This window comes from Balearica regulorum, chromosome 10 (assembly GCF_011004875.1).
Source record: "Balearica regulorum gibbericeps isolate bBalReg1 chromosome 10, bBalReg1.pri, whole genome shotgun sequence".
Classification (NCBI taxonomy): Eukaryota; Metazoa; Chordata; class Aves; order Gruiformes; family Gruidae; genus Balearica; species Balearica regulorum.
Window position 1 is genome coordinate 10,209,175 of NC_046193.1, and position 24,437 is coordinate 10,233,611.

Consider the following 24,437-nt stretch of genomic DNA (forward strand, 5'->3'; position numbering starts at 1 on the left):
TCGTTTCAGCCACCATCCAAAAACATTAAGCTCTTCTAGAACTTCTTGTTGTAAGCCACCAGAGGTCAGCACTTCTCCCAGTAGTCAAAGGGAAGTTAGATCATGGGTTGTGAAGGTATGCCTGCAGAGGTCCTACTCCTGTCTCAACATCCCATTTTGTCTTCCTCATGTAGTGTATCATATTCTGATCTCACACTGGAAAAATCTGATCAGAATTCAAACCAGCTAAAATATGTAGTTCAAATTAGGAATTTAATCTTATTAAAAGAGATTAGCATTATTATAGAATTCTCTTCAATAGATTTATTTAAGATAATGAATCTATAACTTCAGAAGTCTAAGACTTTACATCTTTACCAATTAAGACTGAAACTAAATCGTGTTACTCAGAATTTCTTAATTACAGTGAAAGCTTTCTGAATACTTCTAATGTGATTTTCACCACACATTAGAAACAGTCTGTTAGGTGAAGATAGCCAGCTGGAAGTGAAAACTCATCAAACCTTAGTGTTCCAGGTGTCATCTTCCTCAGAGAACTCTAACAAGAGCAGTCACCCCCTCCCCTGTGGAATAATAAAGTTAGTATAGGTAAGGCTTTGACTGTGCAATGGAAACACAGCACTACCGGAGTAATTCTAAACCTGTAAGATAGTAATACTGAAACTGCTACACACTCGATCACAGGATTGCTGTTGCATGGTCTACATCCATTCTGCTTCTACCTCCCCCTTTCATCAATACCCTCATTCTCAGGCAGTGTTGCCTCTCCACACCAGCACCACAGAGAAGCTGAACAAACTATTGAGGCCAATGATCTGCACAGGGAAAAAATCCCACAGTCAAGTGCATAAAAAAGTAAGCTTTAAACAGATCGTTGTTTTTCTCACCAAGGGCTCTGTTCTTCACATCCAACAGATCAAATGGAAAGAGGAGAGTGTGTGAACTGTTCTGCTTTACTCAGAGATACCGACCAGAACCTGCACTTGCACATTAGTCCAATATGATCACGGAGCTGCATTCCAGATGCTGCTTCCCAAGCCTCTTCAATATTTTTTTATTTTTTAAGAATAAACCACTTGCAGTTAGGAATTCCTAGTACATGTGTCCATTATTTTACTAATTTGTCTTTGAAAAATCTCTGGTTTTCCAGTTAACCAGGGGTCCCCACAATCACAAAATCTTTTGAGGTATGAATCTAAGCACATGGGAACACAGAACTGTGCGATTCCAGTGTCTGTGCAGTAAGGACATATTGTCCAGGTAGAATGAACATCAGATTCCAGGTCTGTACCTCTGCGTGTGCTCGGAAGCTTAAGAGTTATCCAAAGTCATCACACTCCTCCTGCTCCCCCTCCCAGTTCAGGGAACTTCGAAGCAGATGGGATCGAGAGATGGGATTTAGAGGCTAGATCCACTTGCAACAACCATCACCTGTCCAGCCTGGGAACTGGGTCAAGTTATGACACAAAAAATTCAAGAGTTACAATGTTTTGCTTGAGCTTTTAAAGTTGTTGTTATTGGTATTAAAAAATAATTTCAGAGCTTTGAAATAAAACAAAACATTAGACTGCATTTTCAGAGTCACAAAGGCTCGACGAAACAATACAGGAAGTTAGAAAACGAAAGATCCAGACTACAGTTTGGCAGAGTTTCCAAAATGTGGAGCTGGTATATGTGAACAAGTAATGTTAATCTGAGGGGGCTTTAAATTTGATATAAGGCTAAATAAAGCTGAGGGAAACGTGAGTGCAGGAACTTCAAAGGCTGAACAGTCAAAGTGAAGTCAAATTAATACCTGACTAGGCTAGAACAAAGAGCAGATGGCTTTTGGAGGGAGCTGTATATTTGAACTCAAGATGACTTTGGTAACATTTGAATTCAGAGAGCAAAAAATTAAAGCTGGAAATAACATGTATATATGCAGCCTCAAAGAGAACTCTTGAAACTGTGAACAAACTGATAAAACAAGCAAATCTGTGTCCAAAATCTGGATGGTTCTGCAAACCATACAGTGGACGTTTCCAACAACTACTATGTCCTTCTGAGAGAGTGAATTTTTATCATATACTTTTCTGGGGAATTCATAGGAAGAAAGATTGGAGTAATCACAATGGCATAATCACTGATTATCACTGACTTAAAACAGGAAACTATCAGATAAAAACTTTCAAAGATGCCATGCCTCACCCTTCTTCTAATTTGGCATGAAGGACACAGTGCTCTAGATTGCTTCTTCATTGTAATTTATTCTGTAGATCCTATATATATTGACAATTGTATTTCTACTATCTTCTACATATTAAACTTGAACATAATGGTTTAGACTGCCAAGAAAGGAAAGCTCTAGCTTTTAACGTATAACTCTCCAAAAATTAGCCTTCTGCTGTTGGACAGCTGGGAAATGTGTACAGCAAGCAGCTTCATCTGTAGGTGCTACCAAGAAGCCATACTGTTCTGAGTAACTTCTGCCAACTCCCTCTTTGGTAAAATGTAAGTCTTTTTGCCTTGCATAACTGAATGAGGTGTTGCTTTTTAAAATTTCTCGGATACGGTCATTTCAAAACAACATCATCTTGGTAAAAAGATAACTTTTGTATCGTTATTTTTGGCTCCAATACACACAGATTACAATTTAAAAGCCTGAATCTCAGCATACAGCACCTGCTCCTGGGGCGAGCTAAGCATTCAACAGCCACAGAAGCATGTTAAAGCAGAAGATCCTTTTGACCCATATGATGATGTCATCAATGTATTGCAGGTGCTCTGGAGCTTCACCCTGTTCCAGTGCAGTCTGGATCAGTCCATGGCAAATGGTAAGGCTGTGTTTCCACCTCTGGAACAGTTGATTCCAGGTGTACTGGACACCCCTCCAAGTGAAAGCAAACTGCGGCCTGCACTCTGCTGCCAAAAGGATGGAGAAAAACACATTCACGATATCAATTGTGCCATACCACTTGGTTGCCTTTGACTCCAGTTCACACTGAAGTTTCAGCATGCCCAGCACGGCAGCACTCATCTGCAGCATGGCTTCATTCAGGCCACAATAGTCTGCTGTCAAGTCTTCACTCTCCATAAGATTTTCACACCAAGCTGTATGGGACTGCTGGGTTCTGCTGATCACACCTTGGCTCTCCAGTCAACAAATCAGCTTATATATGGGAATCAGAGAGTCTTGGTTGGTGCGATATTGCTGCCAGTGCACCACTGTGGTAGTGATTGGCACCTGTTGTTCTTCAGCCCTCAGCAACCCCACAACAGAAGGGTCCTCCAAGAGACTGGGCAAAGTAGATAGCTGTTTAATTTCCTCTGACTCCGAGGCAACTATGCCAAAAGCCCACCTGTACCCTTCTGGGTCCTTGAAATATCCTCCTCCTGAGGTAGTCTATTGCCAAGTATGCACGGAGCTTCTGGGCTAGTCATAATAGTGTGCTTTTCCCAGTTAGGCTTACTTCAGCTTCCCATACTGTAAACTGTTGGGATCCCTTCATCACTCTAGAAGCACAGATGGATTCTGACCCTTTGCAGCTCGATGGCATTAGGGTATGCTGTGCACCGGTGTCTACTAGAGCCTTATACTCCTGGGGGTCTGATGTGCCAGACCATCAGATCCACACAGTCCAGTAAACCCAGTTGTCCCTTTTCTCCACCTGGCTAGAGGCAGGGCCCCTCTGGTCCTGGTCATAGTATTCATTACCGACTAATGGATTCACGTGGTAAACGTGGGTCTGAATCTCATCCTTGTTACTCACTTCTCGTAAATACGAATCAGAAGCTCCTTCCATAGGATCAGAAGTAAGATCAGCCCTCCTGTTCTATCTGGGGAACTGTCCATGGAGACTGGAGCAGCAAGTTTCCTGGAAGAATCCCATTTGAGATTGTTTTTACTTGTAACTCATGTACTTGTGCCCCTAGGGTCGAGGTAGGTTTTCCATCCCACTTCCTCATGTCATCTCTGCTTGATTTCATCTGGATCTGTGGGTAACTGCACATTGTCTGGGTCATGATAAACCAACTCCCACATGGCTAATTCCCTCAGGTACCGGATACCTCTCCCCATGGTAGTCACTTGCCTGGGTGACATATAACATCTTCTTTGAAGGGATACCATTCCCTCACTCTTGACAGAAGTTGCCTCCAGAGGCTGAGGGTTTGTGTCCCTTTTCCAATTGTCTTGTCAATGACCCCTTCCCTGGACAGGGGTCCCAGCTGCTTGGCTTCCCTACCCTCTAATTCCAGGCTGTTCGCCCCACTATCCTAGCATCAGAGCAGACAGGTGACAAGTTGCTCACCTAATCAATGACTGAAATCCTTTCACATATCTCACAGCTCACTCAGGGATAGGGATCAGGTGGTTATCTCTGGTTCTGTCTCCTCTTCCTGTTCTTGTGATGGCCCTGTTTTGTCATTCTTTATTAAATGAGTTGACTTTCGTGTCCATTTCTTCTTGTGTATAGGGGCAACTGATACTGGTATGGGCTGGTACTCTGGTTCAGCTGCAGTGCCTGTCACAGAGGTTGATCTCCGCGTAGTACTCTTAAATAGTTGTTTAACCCTAAGCAAGACCTAACCACATTCAGGAGAGCTGGCAACAGAAGCATGCTGGTCTGAACATCCCAAAGATATTCAACATTCTCGAGAGCTATTATAAATAGCCTGGAGAAGAAGGGGAAGGTGAAGAAAGGTGTCTCCCCCACATACTGGCTCTCTGAAGAGAAAAAGTAAAAAGCATAATTATTAATAGCTTCCAACAGTTGGCTCCCGAAGTACGGAGAGGAAACCATTACTGTGACTCTGCTGCCACTGAATACAGATTCAGCTGCTGCTGAATACTAATACCAAACTGGTCTGACTGTCAATGATTTTATCATACCATAAGCCAGTAGTACACCAAACAGCACAATAACCTTAACCCAATGCCCAAGAGGTGACAAACCACACATAAACACTGATAACCAGTAAGTATGGCAAGTAAGGCGTTACCTAACACAACTCTGACAACAAATAAAACAATGTTGTGACCAGCGGACCAGTGATGATTAATATAACAAACGATTAAAAAAAATTTGTTTTAACATGCTCTGGTCAGATCTGTCCTTATCTCAACCCTTCATGCCCCACGCTGGTTGCCAATAAGGACTGTTGTGGTTTAACCCCGGCCGGTAACCAAGCACCACACAGCCACTCGATCACCCCTATCCCTCAAGGGCATGGGGAGGAGAATGGAAAAAAAATCTCATGGGTTGAGATAAAGACAGCTTAATAGGATAACAAAAGATGAGAACAACAACAACAACAACAAAAATAAACAAGTGATGCACAAATGCAATTGTTCACCATATGTGGAAGGAAAAAAAAACAAAACCAAACTGTTGCCCAGTCTGTTTCTGAGCAGTGATCCCACCTCCCAGCTAGCTTCTCCAGTTCTACATGGAGCATGACGCTGTATGGTGGGGAATATCCCTTTGGCCAGGCTGGGTCAGCTGTCCTGGCTGTGCTCTCCCAGCTTCTTGTGCACTTGGCAGGGCGTGGGAAGCTGAAAAGTCCTTGATTTGGTGTAAGCACTACAACTACCTAGCAACAACTAAAAACATCAGTGTGTTATCAACATTATTCTCATACTAAATTCAAAACACAGCACTGTACCAGCTACTAGAAAGAGAATTAATTCCATCCCAGCTGAAACTAGGACACTAGTACATGTAAAGAATGGAATTTTCCGAAAGTTTAAAGCAGAGTATCAGAGTGAGTTAAATCCATTTAATAATATTGATTAGTTTTCTATATATTTTCATTCAACAAGGCCACCCACAGCTTAATTATCACACTTTGATGGATAAATTACTCTAGCAAAAGACTGGTTTTAATTTTCTAACAAACAGAAAGGAAACAAAAAAGAACTAGGCCAGGTTCTCTTTACATTGCCCACAGAACAGCAGAAGCAATGACCTGGATAACACATACTGAAGAGCACAGAGTAGTAGTCAAGGTGCCATATAAAAGGTCTTCATTTGCCTCAGTATCTCACATCAAAATTCTTTCACTCTATGCTCCTGATGGGCTTAGCCACTGATTTCCTCCCAGTGAACGGTAAACGTATGTTCGCTGCTGGTATGATTGTTTTTCCACCTGACTCTCTTATCAGCAAATTCAACAACAGTCTCCATGTCAGAGAACTGGTGCAGAGTTTGACAAACAAGGGAAAATATTTCCCCGAGGGGTCATTATACTTGTGTCTTCAGCCCACATGCAGCTCTACTGTGACTGCATTGTGTTGATTTTTCTGATTTTATTTAAAAACAAACTCAACAAAAGACAGAGATTTTTAAGACAGCCCAGAAAATAAGTGCTATGTGAAAACTGGTATGGTAAAATTAGCATTTTAGAATATTAGGATTTACCCTGTTTACTTTCAAAGGCAAACTAACCTTCTCTCAATCCACATACAAAACCACTGAAATTGGCAATGCTTGTTAGAAACATCCTAATTTAGTGGAATTCAACAAGTTCTAAGATAATTATTTACTGTAGTAGTTCTGGATTTGGGGTTGCCAACTCTCTTGACATTTTATAAAAAATATGGTTGGTTTCCCCCCCCTCTTTTTGATATACTTTCTATTTGTGAACCAAGACAAACAGATATCCAAAGCATTCATTCTGTGCTGTGGGAGCATTCGTTAGTGCAAAATGTTTTAACTTAAATTAGTCTCAAAGGAGTTAACAGTGTAATAAATGAAAGGCACTATAAATTGAAACAGTACAGTAACCTTTGTTTCAAACATAATTCACAAGCAGTGCCAGCAAACTAAAACAGAACCACTCTGTTTCAGACTTCATGTAACTGGCTAAATTTCCATACTCCTATACTTTAAAGGTTATTCGTTTTTAGTCAACTTTATAAGGGTAAGTCAACATTTGTCATGGCAGGAAGCCCAACATTATTATTTTTATTAGTCTGCTACTAGTTAAATTGGCCTAAGATTAAACAGTTCCAATAAATGCCCCCAAAACTTGGAGTTTAATAAAAAAAAAACCACACCAATTCAAGCTCTGTTCCACAGGATGTTATCAGTATTTAACCTTCAGCAGGATAAAAAAAAAACAAAATAAACAAAAAAGGTTAAAATAGAAAAAACAACCCATGTTACAAGAGAGTCTCTTAATACAGAAAACACTTAACCTAAAAATAAATTAAGCCAGGCATCTCAGGATTTTTGCACCTTCAGAAAGAAGCAAATCAAAAACTGGAACAATATTCTCAATTGTTACTCATACTAATAAGGACTATTTTTTTTAATACTTGAAACAGCAGAGAATTTGTCTTTGCTTCATAGTATCTTAGAAATATTCCTATTGGGAAATTCCAGAACATTCACTTTTCTAGAGCTGAGGCTGATGGTCAAGAAAAACAAGATAGGTGACTCCAAAGCAGTTCTAAGTATAGTTCAGTGTTGCACAAAGGTAATCTTGGTCAGCCAATAAATTGTGTGTATCAGGGATACAACTTTCTTTCAAACGCGCAAGATTACATCCACCACCTGTGCTCTCTGATGGGAGCCGGAGGAGGTTTGTTTGCCAGTCTCTGCAAAACCAGTAAGCAAATAAAGCAAAATTCAGAGACCTTTTGTTTTAATCACAGTGTTATAAAGAAGAGGACCTGCAATGATAGTCAGGGTACAATGAAAAGCCATATAGAGAAGTGGTGAAGTATTCTCAGTCGAAGAAAATCAGCTGAAGTTTGAAAAAACTATCACATCATGTGTTCATCAAAGATTGGCTCCTTGCTGCCCTCATTAGTCACCATTCTTAAGAACTCGGATTTCATTTGTAAGACAGAACCACTGAAGTGTCAGCAGCATAAGAACAAGTTGCATCCAGCCATCTTGACTGATCATTCGTCTGCAATATCCAGAAATCAATATGTCTATCAGCAGTTAGGAAATGAAGGCAAATTAACAGAAAAACCTCACACTGAGGTGAATTAACACAAGTAACAGAAACTCTGAAAACCCCAGACAACTAATGCAGAGTTGATTAAATTCTGCATTTCCTCTCATTAGAAGCTGCTTGTACAGACTACCTAAGACCGACCTTTTCCATTCTGGAACAAACTAGAGATGAAATTGGACTGCCAATTAACAAGCAGACATCATACGGTGAGTTACTGAATGGAAAAATAAAGGCAAGCTCTTTGTTTCAAATTGCCATTAAGCAGAACAGATCAGCAATTCCAAGTGCGGGGGTTTGACGTGTTTCCACCTTTAGCTCACTGCAGTTACACTGCACATGAACTTATCTGAAATATATCAAAACTGCAGCTTGCTAATACTTCATTAAAAATGAAATACATACATTTATGAAGATCAAAGAAAATTTGGGACTTGCAGTTTATCTCAATCTTTTGGCCACTCTCCCTCTGGCTCTATGCCTGGTTCTCGTGTGCATGATGTGCCATAGCCCAGAGGTCTGTGGGTTACCCTTCAGGTTAGTTTTCCTGCACTCCCCATGCCGAATTAAATAGAGCACGAGGCAGCCTAGACCTCCTGCACATCAAACCAGTGAGGATATCAGCAGACAACAAAAGCCAGATTGCAAACAGCCCGATTCCTACGTCTATGATTTCTGCAGCGTAACAGATGTAAGCAGACGTATAACAGTGGAGACACAAAGGAATTCTATGCCACCGTTGCAGTTTTCAGAGCCTAAACCCAGGCACTGTACTAGATCCTGTACAGCTGAACAGAACATCCTTAGTCTGAGGAATTCCCGTCTTCCTTCCCACGACTTTACGTTCAGACCTTTAAACGTCAATCTGTGATTGTGCGAGCTCTTTCTTATCTGCTGCGCATTCACTGGCTGTGCTTCACTTTGTTTCCTTTAGAGAGGGTGATAAGGGAGTTACTTTAACTAGTGAAACAGAGAAAATGGTATGCATCATTGGAAAACATGTGGGGCTTTTTATATCTTAAAGCAAGCAAATTTCAAGTTTTACTAACTGTCTCTATTTTTGTATTACAAAAAAGCTGGAAAGACCCCCAACACCTCTGTATGCCCAGACTTGTACTACAGTATTTTACGTGGGATATGCAATAATGTATGTAAAAGCCTTATAGTATTTCCTCTATTCCTCAGGCATTGCAGTGTTTTGTTGCCCTTAAACTGCATATAGAAAGAACTATAATAATTGTACTTTGACTAGAAGTACACTAGCCTTTTCCTAGAATCCAGATTTCTACTGTTCACATGCACTGGAGATTTTATTTGTCATTGTTTCATGACTGTGCTACTTCTATGGAGTTTATACCAAGGAAGCTGGTGTGGCTTAACAAAAGAACTGCAGAGTAGAAAACCTCTGTTCTCTTTTGTGCCACTGACTTGTTCCTCAAGAACATTCCTAGTTTTCCAGCGGCTCAGACGGCTTCAAGTGGAGCCCAAGAATAAGGAAGTACTAATCTATTGCCCATACGCTTCAGCTTGTTACCCAGAGACCTCCAGCTGGAAATTCGGGAACATTTCAACAGTACATTATATGCTCAAGACTTTTGCTGAATTTCATCCCATGTAAGTACTATTGTACTTGATTTTCCAGACTATATTTTGTATTTGTTCAAAACATTAAAAGATTATTGTTTAATAAAATCAGAGGAACTATTTTATAACCATGAGTTCTGATTTAAAACCAAAAGACAGTATCTACGTAGCAGAAAATCTGTTCTGTTCCACACATATCAACGTTTATGTACAAGTTAGGTTATTAAATAAATCAACCAACTTCACGTTAATTATTAAAATGAAACTCAGATTTTCAAAGCCAGAAATTCATAACCCACACACAGCAGGCTAGCTTTCTGCTGTAGTGACACAAAATTGTGGTAGAAGGCGCCCAATAGCTTTATCTAGACTTGTAAATACCAAGGGGTGGAAGAACAGCTACACATTAGAGCTTGAAAAGAATCGCCGATTTCCCCCCAAAACTAACAAACTTCAAAGAAACAGGCTGCATACATCTATCCTTATAGTGCCTTTCCCAAATAGCAGTTTTTATTCCTGCTTCCTTAACCAAATCTTTGGAGTGTCAGGTGGTCTTTTTCATACCCATCTAAGACAAACAGGAAAACATTTAAAAGTTTATTTTTCAGAATGCTGCAAGTCCATCATAATCTCAGAAAACAGCCTGAAAGCATAAGGTGCATTCTCTTGTTCATGTAAGACACAAACTGAAAGATTATAAATTCAAAACAACTGTTTGCACATTGTAATTTTGATTGATCACATCTGTTATTAGATACTTCCTCATGCTCTAAGCTTTCACTGCAACTTTTTCTTTGAAATTTGACTATAATTAAGCTGCCCTTCCTAACCGTAAGAGTGCAACACTCCAACCCTTCAGATTTGACAATTCTATTCATTCACTAAAAAAACTTTCATGTAGTGAAGGCTAAACACATATTTCTTTATTATAGTTAGTAAAATGAGTACCCTTAAGAGAACCATTTGGCACTTAACAGCTCATGTTTTAGAGAGATACATATGTACACGCACACACTCAGGGTTTTACTTTTCAAAAACACAATGAAAATGGATTTTTTTTCCAACTAACTGCAATAATTAAATTCCTTTATGTAAAAGTACAACAAAAAGCAAGAGTGCAGCATGTTCTTATTAGTTCTTAGCTTAAGCATCATGATTAAACAGGGTCATTTAGCTTATGTTACATTTACTTTAGGTAAAGTCAACTGCTTGAGATAATCTTTGATGTGATTGTATTAAATGCACCCAATTTAGTAAGTTGTCTTCAAGTTACTCAGCAAATGAGAGCAATGAAGAAGCTATATATTTAAGTGATAAAAACTTCCAGGGAGAAATTTTATTCTTCCTCCAGCACAGCTAGACAAAATCCTTAAGATCATTGTTTTCTTTCCAAACAAGCACATAAAGCAACATTTACCTAAAGTATCAAATATTTAAGTCTTTCACAAACATTTGTTCAACCATTTGTGAGAATTTTGCAAATAAGTATGTTGAATTCAGGTTAATAAGATTTTTAATGTCACTGGAAAGGATTTCATGCTTTTAAGAAACAGAATAGTCAACCTGCTGATAGGGCAGAGTTTTCAGTTAACTGTATTATCAATTAATTTCTTGGTGTATTACTAATGACAAAAAGATAACACTAAGACACGGTTTTCCAGATTCCCTCCCAGCTCCTGCACAAGTTAAACAATCTGTAAGTGATGGTTAGCACTAGAATAAAATACATAGAAATTACTCTAAACTACATATCTAAACCAGGTTATTTCTCAGTTAGCTACTTAAAAGATTAATTTTAATTCCCTAAAGTGATAGATGACAAAAACCTGGATTCTTTGTTCCTTGCCTTATTCCAAAGGAAAGTTCAACATCTACAGATGGCAGTAAAGGATGCCTAAACCAAGCAGGCATCTATACAGAGCAGCCTATTTTAAAAGCACACTGACTTTTCCCCAAGGCAATACAGATCACACTACACAGAAAAAACTGCAACCGTATCACCAGCAGATTAAGTACCTCCGTCTCTTTAGCTGGGCTGGTCACCGTCTGCACTTCCAAGGCACAATTTGCCCTCTTGACGGACATGTAAAAAGGATAATCCTTGGCCACCATCGTGGCTGCAGGAGCGACGGTTTCGGGGGTCACAGCTGGTTCCCTCCGAGCACAAAACGTGAAGACAAAGCCTCCCCGGCACTCGGCAGCTCTGTAACGGAGACGTCCTGCCTTAGGCTCGGGAGCGCACGACCTGCAGAGCTCCTGCGCCCCAAGGCGGCAGGAGGGGCCGAGGCGCCGAGCCCCAGCCGTGCCGTGCTGGCTCCGCCCGAGCCGGCCCGGGGCGGGGCGGGCACCGGAGGCGCGCGGGGCTGCGGAGTTCCAGACACCCGCGGAACTCACCCACGCTCTGCCCGTGGGCCGGGCAGCGTGGCTCCTCTGCTGCGGCTTTTACCCCCCTACTGTCCACGCTGCATTAGCAACAGGTACCACAAACGGAAAATTTAAGCCGGCGCTCGTTTGCTTCTCACAGGGTCGCTGCCATTCGGTTACTGTCGGGCTTTCCAGGCAGCTCCGTATCCCGCAGAAGCGCGGGGCTTCCCGCAGCGGACAGCGGCCCCAGACGGACCAGCAGGCACGTCCCACCTACGGACTGCAGTGCTACGGCCAGTCTGGGTGCAATGCTCCTGCTGCTTAGGGAAGGAATACCGCATCATGTTATGCTGCCACAACATACAGCTCTTTTTTTTTTTTCTTTTTTTGTTCACCCGTATTGTTGCCTTTTCCTGTCTGGCAAGCAGGAGTTTGTTTCTTCTGTTTTCCAAGTTCCACTCTTGTTACCATTGTTTAGTCAAAGAGCTCCCCTGCCCGCACCCCTCATTGTAACAAGCTGAGAAAGTGGAAAAATACCTTTGCCTAACATATCTCACAGGGTATTTCAGTGTCTGTCCGGCCAGGGAAATTCTGTTTGATGTCTACCTTCGGACAAAGGTAGTGAAAATTTCCTGAGAAGAGAGAGGAAGTGTTAGGGGCCCTGTCTGCAATACGGGATCAGTCTGACAAAAAGAGTAGATGGGAGACAAGGAAAAGGAAACTGAGGAGGAAGCTGGACAGGGGGAGGAGGGAAGGGAAGGATATTTTCAGCCAAAGGGAAGTGGCACAACCAAGAATAACTTCACAGAGTTTGAAAGAATTAACTGTTTTTAAAGGCAGATTGTATGATGGATGTTGCTTTACAAGCATTTATTTTCCTAAAGATTGTTAATCAGATAATGATGTCTTTAGAACAAGCTCAGTCAAATGGCAGACATAGTCCTCATTTGGACACTTTCCTTTGACTTCACCGATATCGCAAACACAATGTCTCTCACATTGATCCTCCTAGGCCTCTTCAGGAGCAACCACAGCAGAGCCAGAGATAGTATCCTGCTGCCTGTTATGCTGATTTCTCTCTCTTTTTTGTAGTAGTCTGCTCACAAAACAATAAACCCCACCAATCTCCCAATTCCTGCATAACAGCTAGAACAAAATTATCAGTGATTCTAGTTGTTCAATTATTCTAGAAGAAAATGTGACATTTGAACATTTTGAGTGTTATGTGCAGTCTCACTCTCCTCATCTCCATCACAGTAGGATGGGACAAGGTTCACTGAAAGCAAAAGTGTTGCCAAGAGGCATCAAGCAGCTTTCATGTAGAGAACAGTTAAGCAGACAGGACGTTTCAGAGAAGAAAAGAGAGAACTCAGAGCAGGGTGTGAAAGAACTACAAACCATGAGTGACAGAGAAAGCAATTAAGGAATGATTTTTCACTGCATTCAACTAGAAGCAAAAAAAAAAAAAAAAAAAAAGTGCATCAGATTAAACCGGATGGTGGCAGGTTCAGAGCAAAGAAAAAGGAGCTACTTCTACACATTATGTACCATTTTGTGTTAGATACAGTGGAAGTATTTATCACAAGATGCTGCTGCTAAGAAAGCTGCTCGAACACAAGTTCTTGGCTACTGGGACAGTATTTTGGGGAAACATCACAGGCTATTTCTGGTTTGTACTCTTCCCTAAACATCTACTGCTGGCTACCATTAGAGATTTGATGCTAGGCTAGATCAATCTTTACTGCAGCCCTCTTGCTTTCCACATTTCAAAAAAATTTGAAAAGAATGTACCTGTCTTACCTGAGGATTTCTAAAGCTACAAACAATTATTTCATTCACATGAACGCTTGTCTTCAGTGTGATGCTCAGAAGATATATGTCTGAGCACAAGCTGATAATGTTAAATGGTTTCTCCTCACATTTCAAGCACATCAAAACACCAATACACACAGGATGTACAAAATGGTCAAGAACCTCCTGAGAACGCTGCAGCTGCTGTGTAACCATTTAAACCCAAGAAGCCTTGATTTCAAATACCATCTGTGTATGTTTGTTTATGACTGTGAATGCTAACACCATTTTAAAAATCACCTTCATTTAAATCAGACAAAATGTCTTCAGGGCTTGTCCTCAAAGCATTCTAATCCTGTAACATGCTTCATAGCATAAAGAGCGCTTCACACAGGACAACAGCGTACTGGTTTGGAGACTGAAATAATGAACTTCAGTTTATACATGTAAAAAAATATGCCAAGGGAGGGATTCTGTCATTCCTCCATTAAACAGCCCAGTGCACTTCAGCTTGACTAAGCATTCTTGAGAAACAAGAGAAGAATCTTAAGAATACAATTCTCACGACCTTCATGTCAATAAGTTTTAGAGCATCTTACACCTACAAGATAGACTTCCATGAACATCTAAAAGAAGATTCATTAGACTCTTTGGATGCTTGTCTACCAGAAGAGTGTCAATATGGTTTTAGAACTGAAATTTAGATGCAAAGTTCACTGATGAATAGCACCTAACTTTATAAGTATCATATTATCTGATGGAATAACACAAATGGTACACAATTTTAAACAATTCCCTCTTCCAGAAAACTGAATTTGTCTGCAGAATGCTATGCACATTCATAATCAAAACCATGTCAGTTTATTCATGGTATTGAGTCCCTTCTGCATTGCACATCAAATACACCACTTTGAGTATTTAATGGGAGTCCATTCTGAAAGATCTTGCAAACTTAGTCAGTACGGATTGACATTTACATTTCATTTCCACATTAATTTAGATCGCAAGGTGACTGCCCGTCAGTTGTCACTGGATTGTGTTGCATGTGCATGCATGCCCAAGCAAAGCCAAATGTCAATTCATAAACTTGTGGTTGAAAGTTCATAAACTTGTGGTTCCCTAGTGAACTCCAGTTATATAGTTGGAGAAAAAGATTTCTGCGATATCACTAAGACTGGAGCCGGTGAGTCCACTCATTCAAAAAATTATATTTAGACTACAAATCTATACCAACACTATAAAAATTAGATCTCAATTGCAAGCTACTTTCCAAAAAGAAACGAATATTTAAGAAAAAACAATGCTAGTGACTAGATTGCAGAGCAGACCGGTGCATCAGTTTTGTTATTTCCGGAACAGAGGTTTTGTGGGTTTGGGTTTGTTTTAATGTACTTAGGCCAAAGGCACAATTTAGTCTGACAGTTACTTATCTGTCAGGGAGAAGTAAACTATCTAGTAACTCTGGAAAACCTTTGCTCAAGAAAAGTGCCTACGACCATTGACCTGGTTCAGGACTGAAAATCACTGACAGAGTTGTTCCGCGACTGTTTCTCTTTGGTTGGTTTCCCCACACATTCAAAACCTAATACTGACATAATTATTGCAAAAGCGTCTGCCTGCATGGCAGTCCTTTGAAATATTTTAGGTCTTGAACCTTAGAAATATCTTTATATGTGGCCAGAATTCCTTTTCATCTAATGCTAATCTTTGATCAGAGTAATTTTAAAATTAAAATGCAGTGGATTAAAAATTTCTCAAAGGATCCAAAATACAGTGGCAAAAGAATAAAAAACAACAACAAAAAACCTGTTTCCTTCTAAATATAGTTAAGAAGCCATTACGCTAAGCAGTAGCAACAGGAACTGAAACATTTAAGCTAAACATTTAAATAAGGAAAAGCCCAATGGAGTGAAGAATCTTCAATCATCGAAGTCATGGGCTTTAAGGAGTTCAGTGGAACAGAAAATCATCAATTAAAGCTGAACTCTGCCTAAGGAAGAAAACCCACAAACAGATTGTTTAAAGATTTGAGTTGGTGGTTTTGTTGTTTTAAGTTTTGTTTTAACATGATCTTTGCCAACACATTTTAACCGCCTTTGGGCAGAAATGCAGAATCTGTGATTAAACAGAAATATTTTGAGATGTCTACACCCAGATCTCAACTACCTTCTTCCTCCTGATATACTAATGTGACTGCTCTCCCTATTAAAAGTCAAAATCTGTTTTGCCGAGCTGTTAAAAAAAAAAAATAGATAAATGCACTTAATTTTGGTAAAATATTGGTATGCCAAGAAGTAAAAGACTCTGAATGTCTGCCCACCTGCCTCTGCTTTTCTTCCCTCACCCAATGTAAACCAGCCCTTGGCTTGGTTTTGGTCTGTGTTTGACTGTGATGCCTAGGCAGCCCAGCCTGAGTTGCAACAATTCAGTCTAATTTCTTATTTTCTTAATTACAACTAGCAAAGCTAAAAGAAAAACACTAACTGTATTTCTCCTGTTATTCATATTTATGGGAGCTTTTCCATTTCTTCTGTCCATTCTGATGACTTAGAAATATACATATGCACATAGGCATATATTTCATCAAGAAGGTATCTATGTGACAAGTGTCCAGTAACAAGACAAGAATTTAAGAAAAGGTGTAATGCTTTAAAAAAAAAACAAAACAAAACACCAAGAAACCCCACACCCAAAATTAACTATGTTATCACCATCATCTTTAGATATGCTATAATTCCCAGCTGATTTTAAAGAAGTTACATTAAGAACAATAAACAGTCCATTGCTTTGTTTTCGAAACAGATTAATTGCTGTAAGAATATCAAATTATCCAGTAGTCTCCAAGTTATCCTGAGTAGAGTAGCTCTGCTGTCTAGCTAAATTATTCCAGGCTTATGGAGGAAATAAAAGATTTAAAGTGTGTCGCAGAGCACCAGAATCTCCTATACAATTTTGGCTAAGTGTGCAAAGAGTACTTGGCATATGATGTTTCTCGAAATTTTACCCACCATGAAAACCTGAAATTAAGTAGAAATATTGCATACACATTTCAAGGGGAGGAAAAAAAAGTCTCAGTAGTTTGCGCTTTGTGGAATATTCTGAGAGTATGCTTATCTCATATATGCACCCATCCTATGTATGTGGGTTCACACAAAAAAAACCCCCAACAAATCAGAAGTCACTGCCTTGGAAAGGTTCAATTTCACCAAAAACATTCCAAAAAAAGCTATTATTCCTACTATTCTGAAATGACCAGTGAAAGTTAGCCAAGCTAATGCTGCACATACACACACATTTCTGCACTTACTGAGTATCTCTGAAGTCTCTCTTCAACATACTCCAATATCCTCTTCAGGGCAATCATTAGGAAGGTTTCCTTTCAGAAAAACCAAACCAAAACAAACACCTAACACCAAAACCAAAAACACATGCCAACAACCAAAAGAAAACTTTTGAGGCAGTCATTTCAACCAAACATTGTAAATTTGAACCTGCTTGGAAGCTGGAATGCACAAACACTGACAATGATGAGTGAGAGTTAGAAGGCATATAAATTGCTAGTTAAAGGGTATTTATCAGGCAGTTACACAGCTGTTCTTGAAACTGCAGCTTCCTCATTGCAAATATGGATTGCACACATGGTAATCAAAGTTACAATTTACTAGCTAATAAATATTAGAGACCATTTGATTAAACACATTGGTGCTGAGAAAGTCCAATAAAAATATGATCATAGGATAAATGATCACCATTAAAAATGTTCTCTCAAAAACCACAGCTGTCATTTTTCCAGGTAGAGTCCTAATCCTGGAAACATCAGTGCAGAACAAAGATACACATCTCTGGGGAACATCTGACATTACAAGCCTGAACCCCAAATTTCTATTCTGTCTAAATTCTCCATTTGAAGACTATCTTTCATGTGACCCTTATTTGTACAGCTTATGGAGAAACAAGAGAAGGAGAAAGTTACATTTCCTCACTGTTACCATGGGCTGTGCTTTGGGATTTGCAGCCAAGAAGCCCTGAACTATTCCCCTAAGTTTTGTTAGATACAATTCATAAATAGCAGAACTCTCCATTGTCTTCCACTGCGAATGATGCTTATTTCAAAATACCACCATTACACTGAAGTACATTCATGTTGAACTGATGGAGAGACATGATTCTCATACAAATCATCATGAATGTTTTATTGTATCAACACAGTCAGCTCGTAAAGCAGTCTGCAGGCTTTCAAAGATAGACTTGCATACGTTGTTGAAGTTTCTTCACATAAATGTAGCTTGTGGAACAATTCTGCACTGGGAGACAAACTGATGAAACAATCTGCCAAGTTGTTTTGTTTGTCTGTTTTCCTTTTGCTAAATTGATGTAACTTTTGATTACCACAGAGAGTACTGTGCAGTTAAAGGACACCCTCTAACAACTGCATTTGCACTGAGACAAGCCCTCCTTTCATGAGCTGCCCTTAGAAAGACAATAATAATCCATTTTTAAAGCTGCCTCAGATTCATATCTAAAAACTGTTACGGTGACTGGTCTGCAGCTCAAGACTAATGATGGCCTGCCCAGAAAAATCAGGAAGGATTCATGCTCCTCCACCCCTCTCCCACACCCAACAGTGCAAACTAATTACAAAGCACAGTGTCCCCGATGAGGGAACGCACAGGGTGTGGCAAGGCTGAATAAAATGACCCTTCACAAGTTACACTTATAACAAAGAACTTGGTTGAGCTTGTCTGTGTATACTTCCCTGGGGAGAGCAGAAAGGATTGTACTGATTTATCAATGTGGATTTTAAACAGGCAATCAAGTTCTGTAGAGGGTAACACGATGACCCAAAGTATAGTGTCCTTTCCTGAAATTTTACATTGAAAGAGGCATTCTAGGGAGAGGAAATTACTGGAACCACTTGTATGATATTTGAATGAGATTAAAATTAATTTTAAAATACTTTTGTTTAAGTTACAGGCAGTGTGGGAGCAGGAATTCCTCTCCTGAGCACTCGTTGACTGGCAAATTAAGTAACAAATTTCTTTGTAAGAAATCATTGTCTCTAATGCAAAGTGTTTACCAAGACATCACAGTAGTGGTCTATTTTTTCTTTTGATTAAATTTTACTATAATAAAATGTAGATGTTTATGTTACATGAGTAACTCCGTAACATTTATCCTCAGAGAGGACAGTATTTTGTAATCTTTTGCTGAATGCTTAGATATGTGTGCATGCATAGATATGAGCAAGAAGAAAATTCTATTCTATTGTGAAGTAACAGAAATTTTCCCCACTCCGTAACTGATCTCACATGTAATACTGGCCAAATGCCACTCAGGTTGTTCTTCCAACCATCCCCTCCAACTGCAATATGCAAAGCAAAGCTTGGGGCTAATATGGTTTATTAGACCAAATTATGTAACTGGGGAGAAAAACAAACCAAAAAACCCAACCAACCAACAGAAGAGCTTTCAGGTACATAGGTCCTTCTTCAGGTCAGAAATAAAAGCAGCAAAAAAATAAGACTTGGGCTTTTTGAGTTTTCTTTTCCTAGTCATTTATTTACCTAGTTGTATGAATTTCAAACCTTGTTATACATTTCATTGTGTTCAGTTTCACATGTTTTACTACATTTACCTGTTAGTATGATTCTTCCCAGTTCTGAGAAGATATCTGAGTTAATTACATCCTACCTTTCATTAAGATTTTATTATTTTTATTAATTTTGGACTAAGTTTTTACTTTGGGAAGTGCTGTACTCAAGATGCAAATAAAGTCTCAAAGTCCTGACAAAGGATAGGATTTTACAGTATGGCTGAAGTGAATTAACAATTTGCCACTCGTAAAAGTATAAACCTCATTTCCCTCCCCTCTGCCCAAAATCCTCCTCCACCCTCTTTTCACACTCTTCCACTGGCACTGTAGCCTCTCTCTGTGTAGTCCTTCCCTGCCACCTTACGCCAATTCATCTCATCACACAGGTAAGACAGCAGTCCAAAACCATAAAAATACTTTATTTTGCCAGGTTTCTTTTCTGCTGCTTTTGTGAGCTAAATAGGTTATTGTGCCATGAGAAAAGCACCAGAATTCACTGAAGGTAAATAGTGGAAAAGCACACAGGTATGAATGAAAACAGGACAAGCAAAAGAGTAATTTTCCTCCTCCTAATAGCTATAAACTGTTAGCTCAGCTTGTTTCATGAAGTCATACCCAAAGAATACTGTCAGCATTTCAGTTTTTTGGATCAGAAGCTTCATTTATTTATTTTTAAAAACAGACCCACCTATCAATTTCCATAACAACAGTACGCTGTTACTCATCTTCTTGTCAGTTATCTTTGCCAATTTGAATATCTTGAAATTAAGATAACATCTGTGCTTCTTGAATAAATATTTAGGACACAAACCTTGAGACTGATTTCATGTTCTCCTGGCATGATGTATCCTTTTCTAGACCATAGCCAAAGAGATGCCAGCAGTGTTTCTAGACCCAAAATTAAGCAACATACAATTCTTTGACAGAGATTACAAGACATCCATGGGAAAGAATGACGATAGTCAAGCAAAACAAAGAGACTATTAAGTGCTTTACCAACAGTAAGAACAGTCTAATATCTCAACTACAGTAGAGCAATCTTGAATCTGAGATGCCGCCTGTCACACTACAATACTCACTGACAACCCAGTGTGGAAAACCTCCACATTTGGTCCTGAGTAGAGTTTTGCAGATCACACAATGCCTTACAATCCAAATTATCACACTGATTATCCAAATTGCAATATTCCACTATTGTGGTCCATTAATCTTTTTAGAAATGTTGTTCAATTCTCATGTGCTATGACATACTGTAAAAAAAAAAATCAGACAAAAATGAACACAAAAAAATAAAATCATCTTTCTTTTACCCACATCCTCTCCCTGTGAGGGGGGAGGAAAACCATGGTGTAACTTCAGAAAGAAGTGTCCTTGCAAAAGCTGATAATGCATCAACAAATGATAGAACTACCCTACTCCCAGTACCAACACTGTTGTAATGTATGACCTTAAAAATGACTTGGCATTAGCAACAATGTGACTAATCTTTAAGAGACAGCTGAAACAGAACATAACATCAGACAGACACTTACAACTCACACTACGACAGAACTTCTTTGTTCGTACCCCTTGATCAAGAATAAGGGACTCCAGGCACCACTCCCAGGAATGTTTTACTTCGGATTACAAAAACATTTTCTTTAAAGTTACAAAGTAACTATCTTCCCAAGTGTAAATATAATGAAGTAATCCCATATGGGACAGAAGGTACTATAACAAGTTTTAATTGAAACATAAAAATATAAATAAGAAACAGTGTTCCTGAATACTACTTTCTTGGTTCAAGAATGCTGACTATAATTTCTGAAGGCTATCTCCTCTCTGGTCAAGTTGTTTGTTAAGCACAAACTGCTACCTGGCAAAAAGATCAAGTACATTCTACTTTCACACAAATCTCCTTTGTGAAATCTGCAACCACAATCCACCATAAGTGTTCCATTTCCCAATAACTATGAATTTTGGACAGGTCCCTAAACAACCACAGTTAACTTTGTTCCCAAAATAGCAGAGAGAGTCAATAATTGAAAATAGAAAAGAAAGTGTTAGACAGTAATTCCAACCACCACAGGTAAAATATTGGTTATTAGTTTAAAAGCTAAGAAACAACTCAAAATTGTATCAGAACAGAATTTTTGCATTTATTAATCTTGAAAACATAGCGACTGATTGAAGACAAAAGCAAGACGATATATTCATATGTTTTAGCAAACATTCTGATTTTATTATATACTTGGGTTTGGTTTTAAATTCCATGGATGTCAAATATTGTACCTTCAAATCCCTACAAAAACATGAACATACTGTCCTCTTAAGACCCTAGTAAACAATGAAGTGTTAACATAAGAGACTTTAGAACAACATGAGGAGACTTAAATATGAACCCATAGCCATAAAATTATTTTGTTCTTATGAAAAAAATATAGAGAAAAAAAAGAAAAAAAGAAAAAATAAAAAAATAAAAAAATAGAAAAAAGAAAAAAGAAAAAATAAAAAAGAAAGAAAAAAGAAAAAAGGAGAGAGACTGTATACTTTTAATACTAGGCATTGGTTTCAGAGCCCAAGATGATTAACAGCTGTCAAGTTTGTTCTGACCATCATGTAACTGTTGGGGAGGGTTCTTCTGAAAACATGGGGCTCTATGGGGGGGTGGAGGGAAGCACAGAGATTACCAAAAAAAAAAAAAAATCAAGTTAAGGATGAAGGCGGGTATTCTAGACCAGACAGGGACAGGAGCAAACCACTTCAATGGCAGAATGATTTGTGGGATTGGGATAAATAATTTATCTACCCTTTCAAAAGCCTTTGTAGTTTCTGTTTGATGCAAAATAGAAGTTGTTAGAGCAATGCAAAGAGCAGCAGAGCATGATCAAAGTGACCACCTAGGAAAATGTTTTTTGTAATAACATTTGGCTATATAAATAGAAGGCAAAACTGGTTTTGTTCAAGTCAGAAAAAAAGATTGTTGCAATAATCAAAATGCAACATAGTTGAAGAAGAGTTTTAGTTTTGTACATAGAGAAGATCAGAAACTAATGATGACATGGAAATAATATGTGAAATTAGACATAGGGCATATAAAAGAACCTACTCCTCAGGTGAGTCTGATGCCATTCAAGAACACAGCAAAAGAATTTTAGAAGAGATGGCATTGTCGCATTAAATGAATTCCTGTATCTGAATTTTATGTGTGGTGATACATGTTCCGTAACTGATAGGTAGAACAATTTTTGTTTTGAAGGCTACGTACTATGAATATCCCATTAGCAAACTACACACAATACTGCACACTGTGAAATTCCCAGAGATGTTCCTTTTACTTAACTGAATCTTCAATCTTGCACAAAAGCAGCCATTTAAGTAGAGATGCAAGTGATCTTAAATAAAAAAATTCCTCCCCCAAAAAAATCTTATTTCGCTCTTCAACTCTCAAAATGGGAGCTTGTGTATGAGTTCTACACTACTTCAGAACAGAAGAGAACAAGATCACATAACACTTCTCAGTAACGAAATTTGCTACAGTTATAATGGCTTGCAAGCACCTTAACAAAGAACTGTTCTCTGATTTATTTTTTTTGTTGTTGTTGTTACCTTGGAGGACAGTACAACGAAGTATGTCTATGCCCAAACCAGAGAAAAAATACCCTTTTGTTTTGGTTTTGTTATCTTTTAGACCTAAAGAGAGGAGTAAACCATGAAAGAAAAACCCTAGCCACGCTGAAATCAAAGAAAGTTTTGCCAGAACTCCAAGCAGGTTATAGTTTGCCCATATCAGAAAAAACACTGCACTAGTATAATTTAATGTAATATGAGTATCAGCAACTTAGGCTAATTTAGAGATATTGATACCAGAAGAAGGTATCAATGGAAACCATGAGCTAAGTTCCTCTTAGAAGAAAAGTGAATTAAAAAATAAAAATCACTGCACAGGGGAGGGGGGAAATAAAACCCAAAGAAACGAAAGCCAAACTTGCAACCCTCCAGAACCGCTAATGTAGGTTGAAGCAAAAATATTCTGTCATGTATAAAAGTTGAAAGAGGAAAAGGAAAGTAAAAGGTGCAATAAGGGTAAAAAACAGGATACAGGGCCGCCTAGGTACAGGTGTTCTCAAAGTGCTCTGCAAGCTCTCCTTGAATTCAGTACTACATTCCTCCCTAAAACAAAACAGGAGAGAGGAAGAGAGCATTGGTCATCTTGAATATCCAGTCTAAGGGAGTTGCAATGATAATTCACAAAGAAAAAAAAACAGTTTTAAGTCCTATGAAATGTCCAGCCATTGCACTGATGAATCAAAATTGAAAGGCTGAAAAGACAACTTCATGAAAGCATAGCTGTATAATAAAGATCGGAATGCAATTCATATCTGGAATAGACAAACAGGTATGTTATTACATACTGTTCTCTGGAATTTGGAGGGTTTGTTTTTCCACAAACATTTAGAGACTACCTATGTCTATTGCTTCTGTTCATAATTGCTTCCTCTAAATCTGGTATTTGTATTAAAATAAAGGATATCTATCCTCCCAAAATGATTGTCATTTTACTACAATAAGAATCTATCTATTTTGTTAGTTCAGGAAGTTACATTTAGTTTAGTACGTGCTATCTAACAGCAGATGTGCATTAAAACGTGTCGTTGCAGGATACATTAACGACATCACATGAATAAACCAAACAGCTGAAATAAGACGCTACAAAGACCTTTTGAACATGAGCAGCCTCCCTGATCTCTATGAAACTAAATCACCTGTCTGATATTACTCGCACATATGGGAAAGATACAATAATCAGGCAATAGATCTTTATGTATGGCATAGTCTTATGTCTTGCAGCAGCACACTTGTTTCACAACTGCTACCTACCCCAGTAGCGTTTTTTTTTCCTCTGAGTTATACATTTAGATGTCTACAATATATCTACAATGCCACTATGATTCAGATATTATTTCCCCAAGATACAACAGCTCCGGGGGTGGAAGGGAGGTTGATTACTTTGTGGTGTTTGGGTTTAGGGTTGGTTTTAATCCTTGTCTGCCCTCACATTCTTTCTCAACACCTGCAACATTTGAGCTCCAAAATCCTCTAAATTAATCAGCTTCTGATCTAACATTTCTGTCAGAATTGCAATATCCCCAACACCCTTTGTAAGGTGCAATGCAATCAA

General features: G+C 38.8%; 1 protein-coding gene across 6 annotated transcripts in view; it reads right to left on the reverse strand.

Annotated features, from left to right (window-relative positions):
* ARHGEF3 (Rho guanine nucleotide exchange factor 3) overlaps window positions 1-24,437 on the reverse strand; it is a 135,836-nt gene that overhangs the window by 22,515 nt on the left and 88,884 nt on the right. The window contains exon 1 of one of the 6 annotated variants that reach the window (XM_075762022.1): window positions 11,545-11,817. The exons of 4 other annotated variants lie outside the window; for them this stretch is intronic. In XM_075762022.1, coding sequence (XP_075618137.1) covers window positions 11,545-11,640 — 96 coding nt within the window. In that variant the 5' untranslated portion in view covers window positions 11,641-11,817. Of the gene's footprint in view, window positions 1-11,544; window positions 11,818-24,437 lie in introns of those variants that run through there. One more of the 6 variants, XM_010313639.2, reaches the window with a different exon arrangement.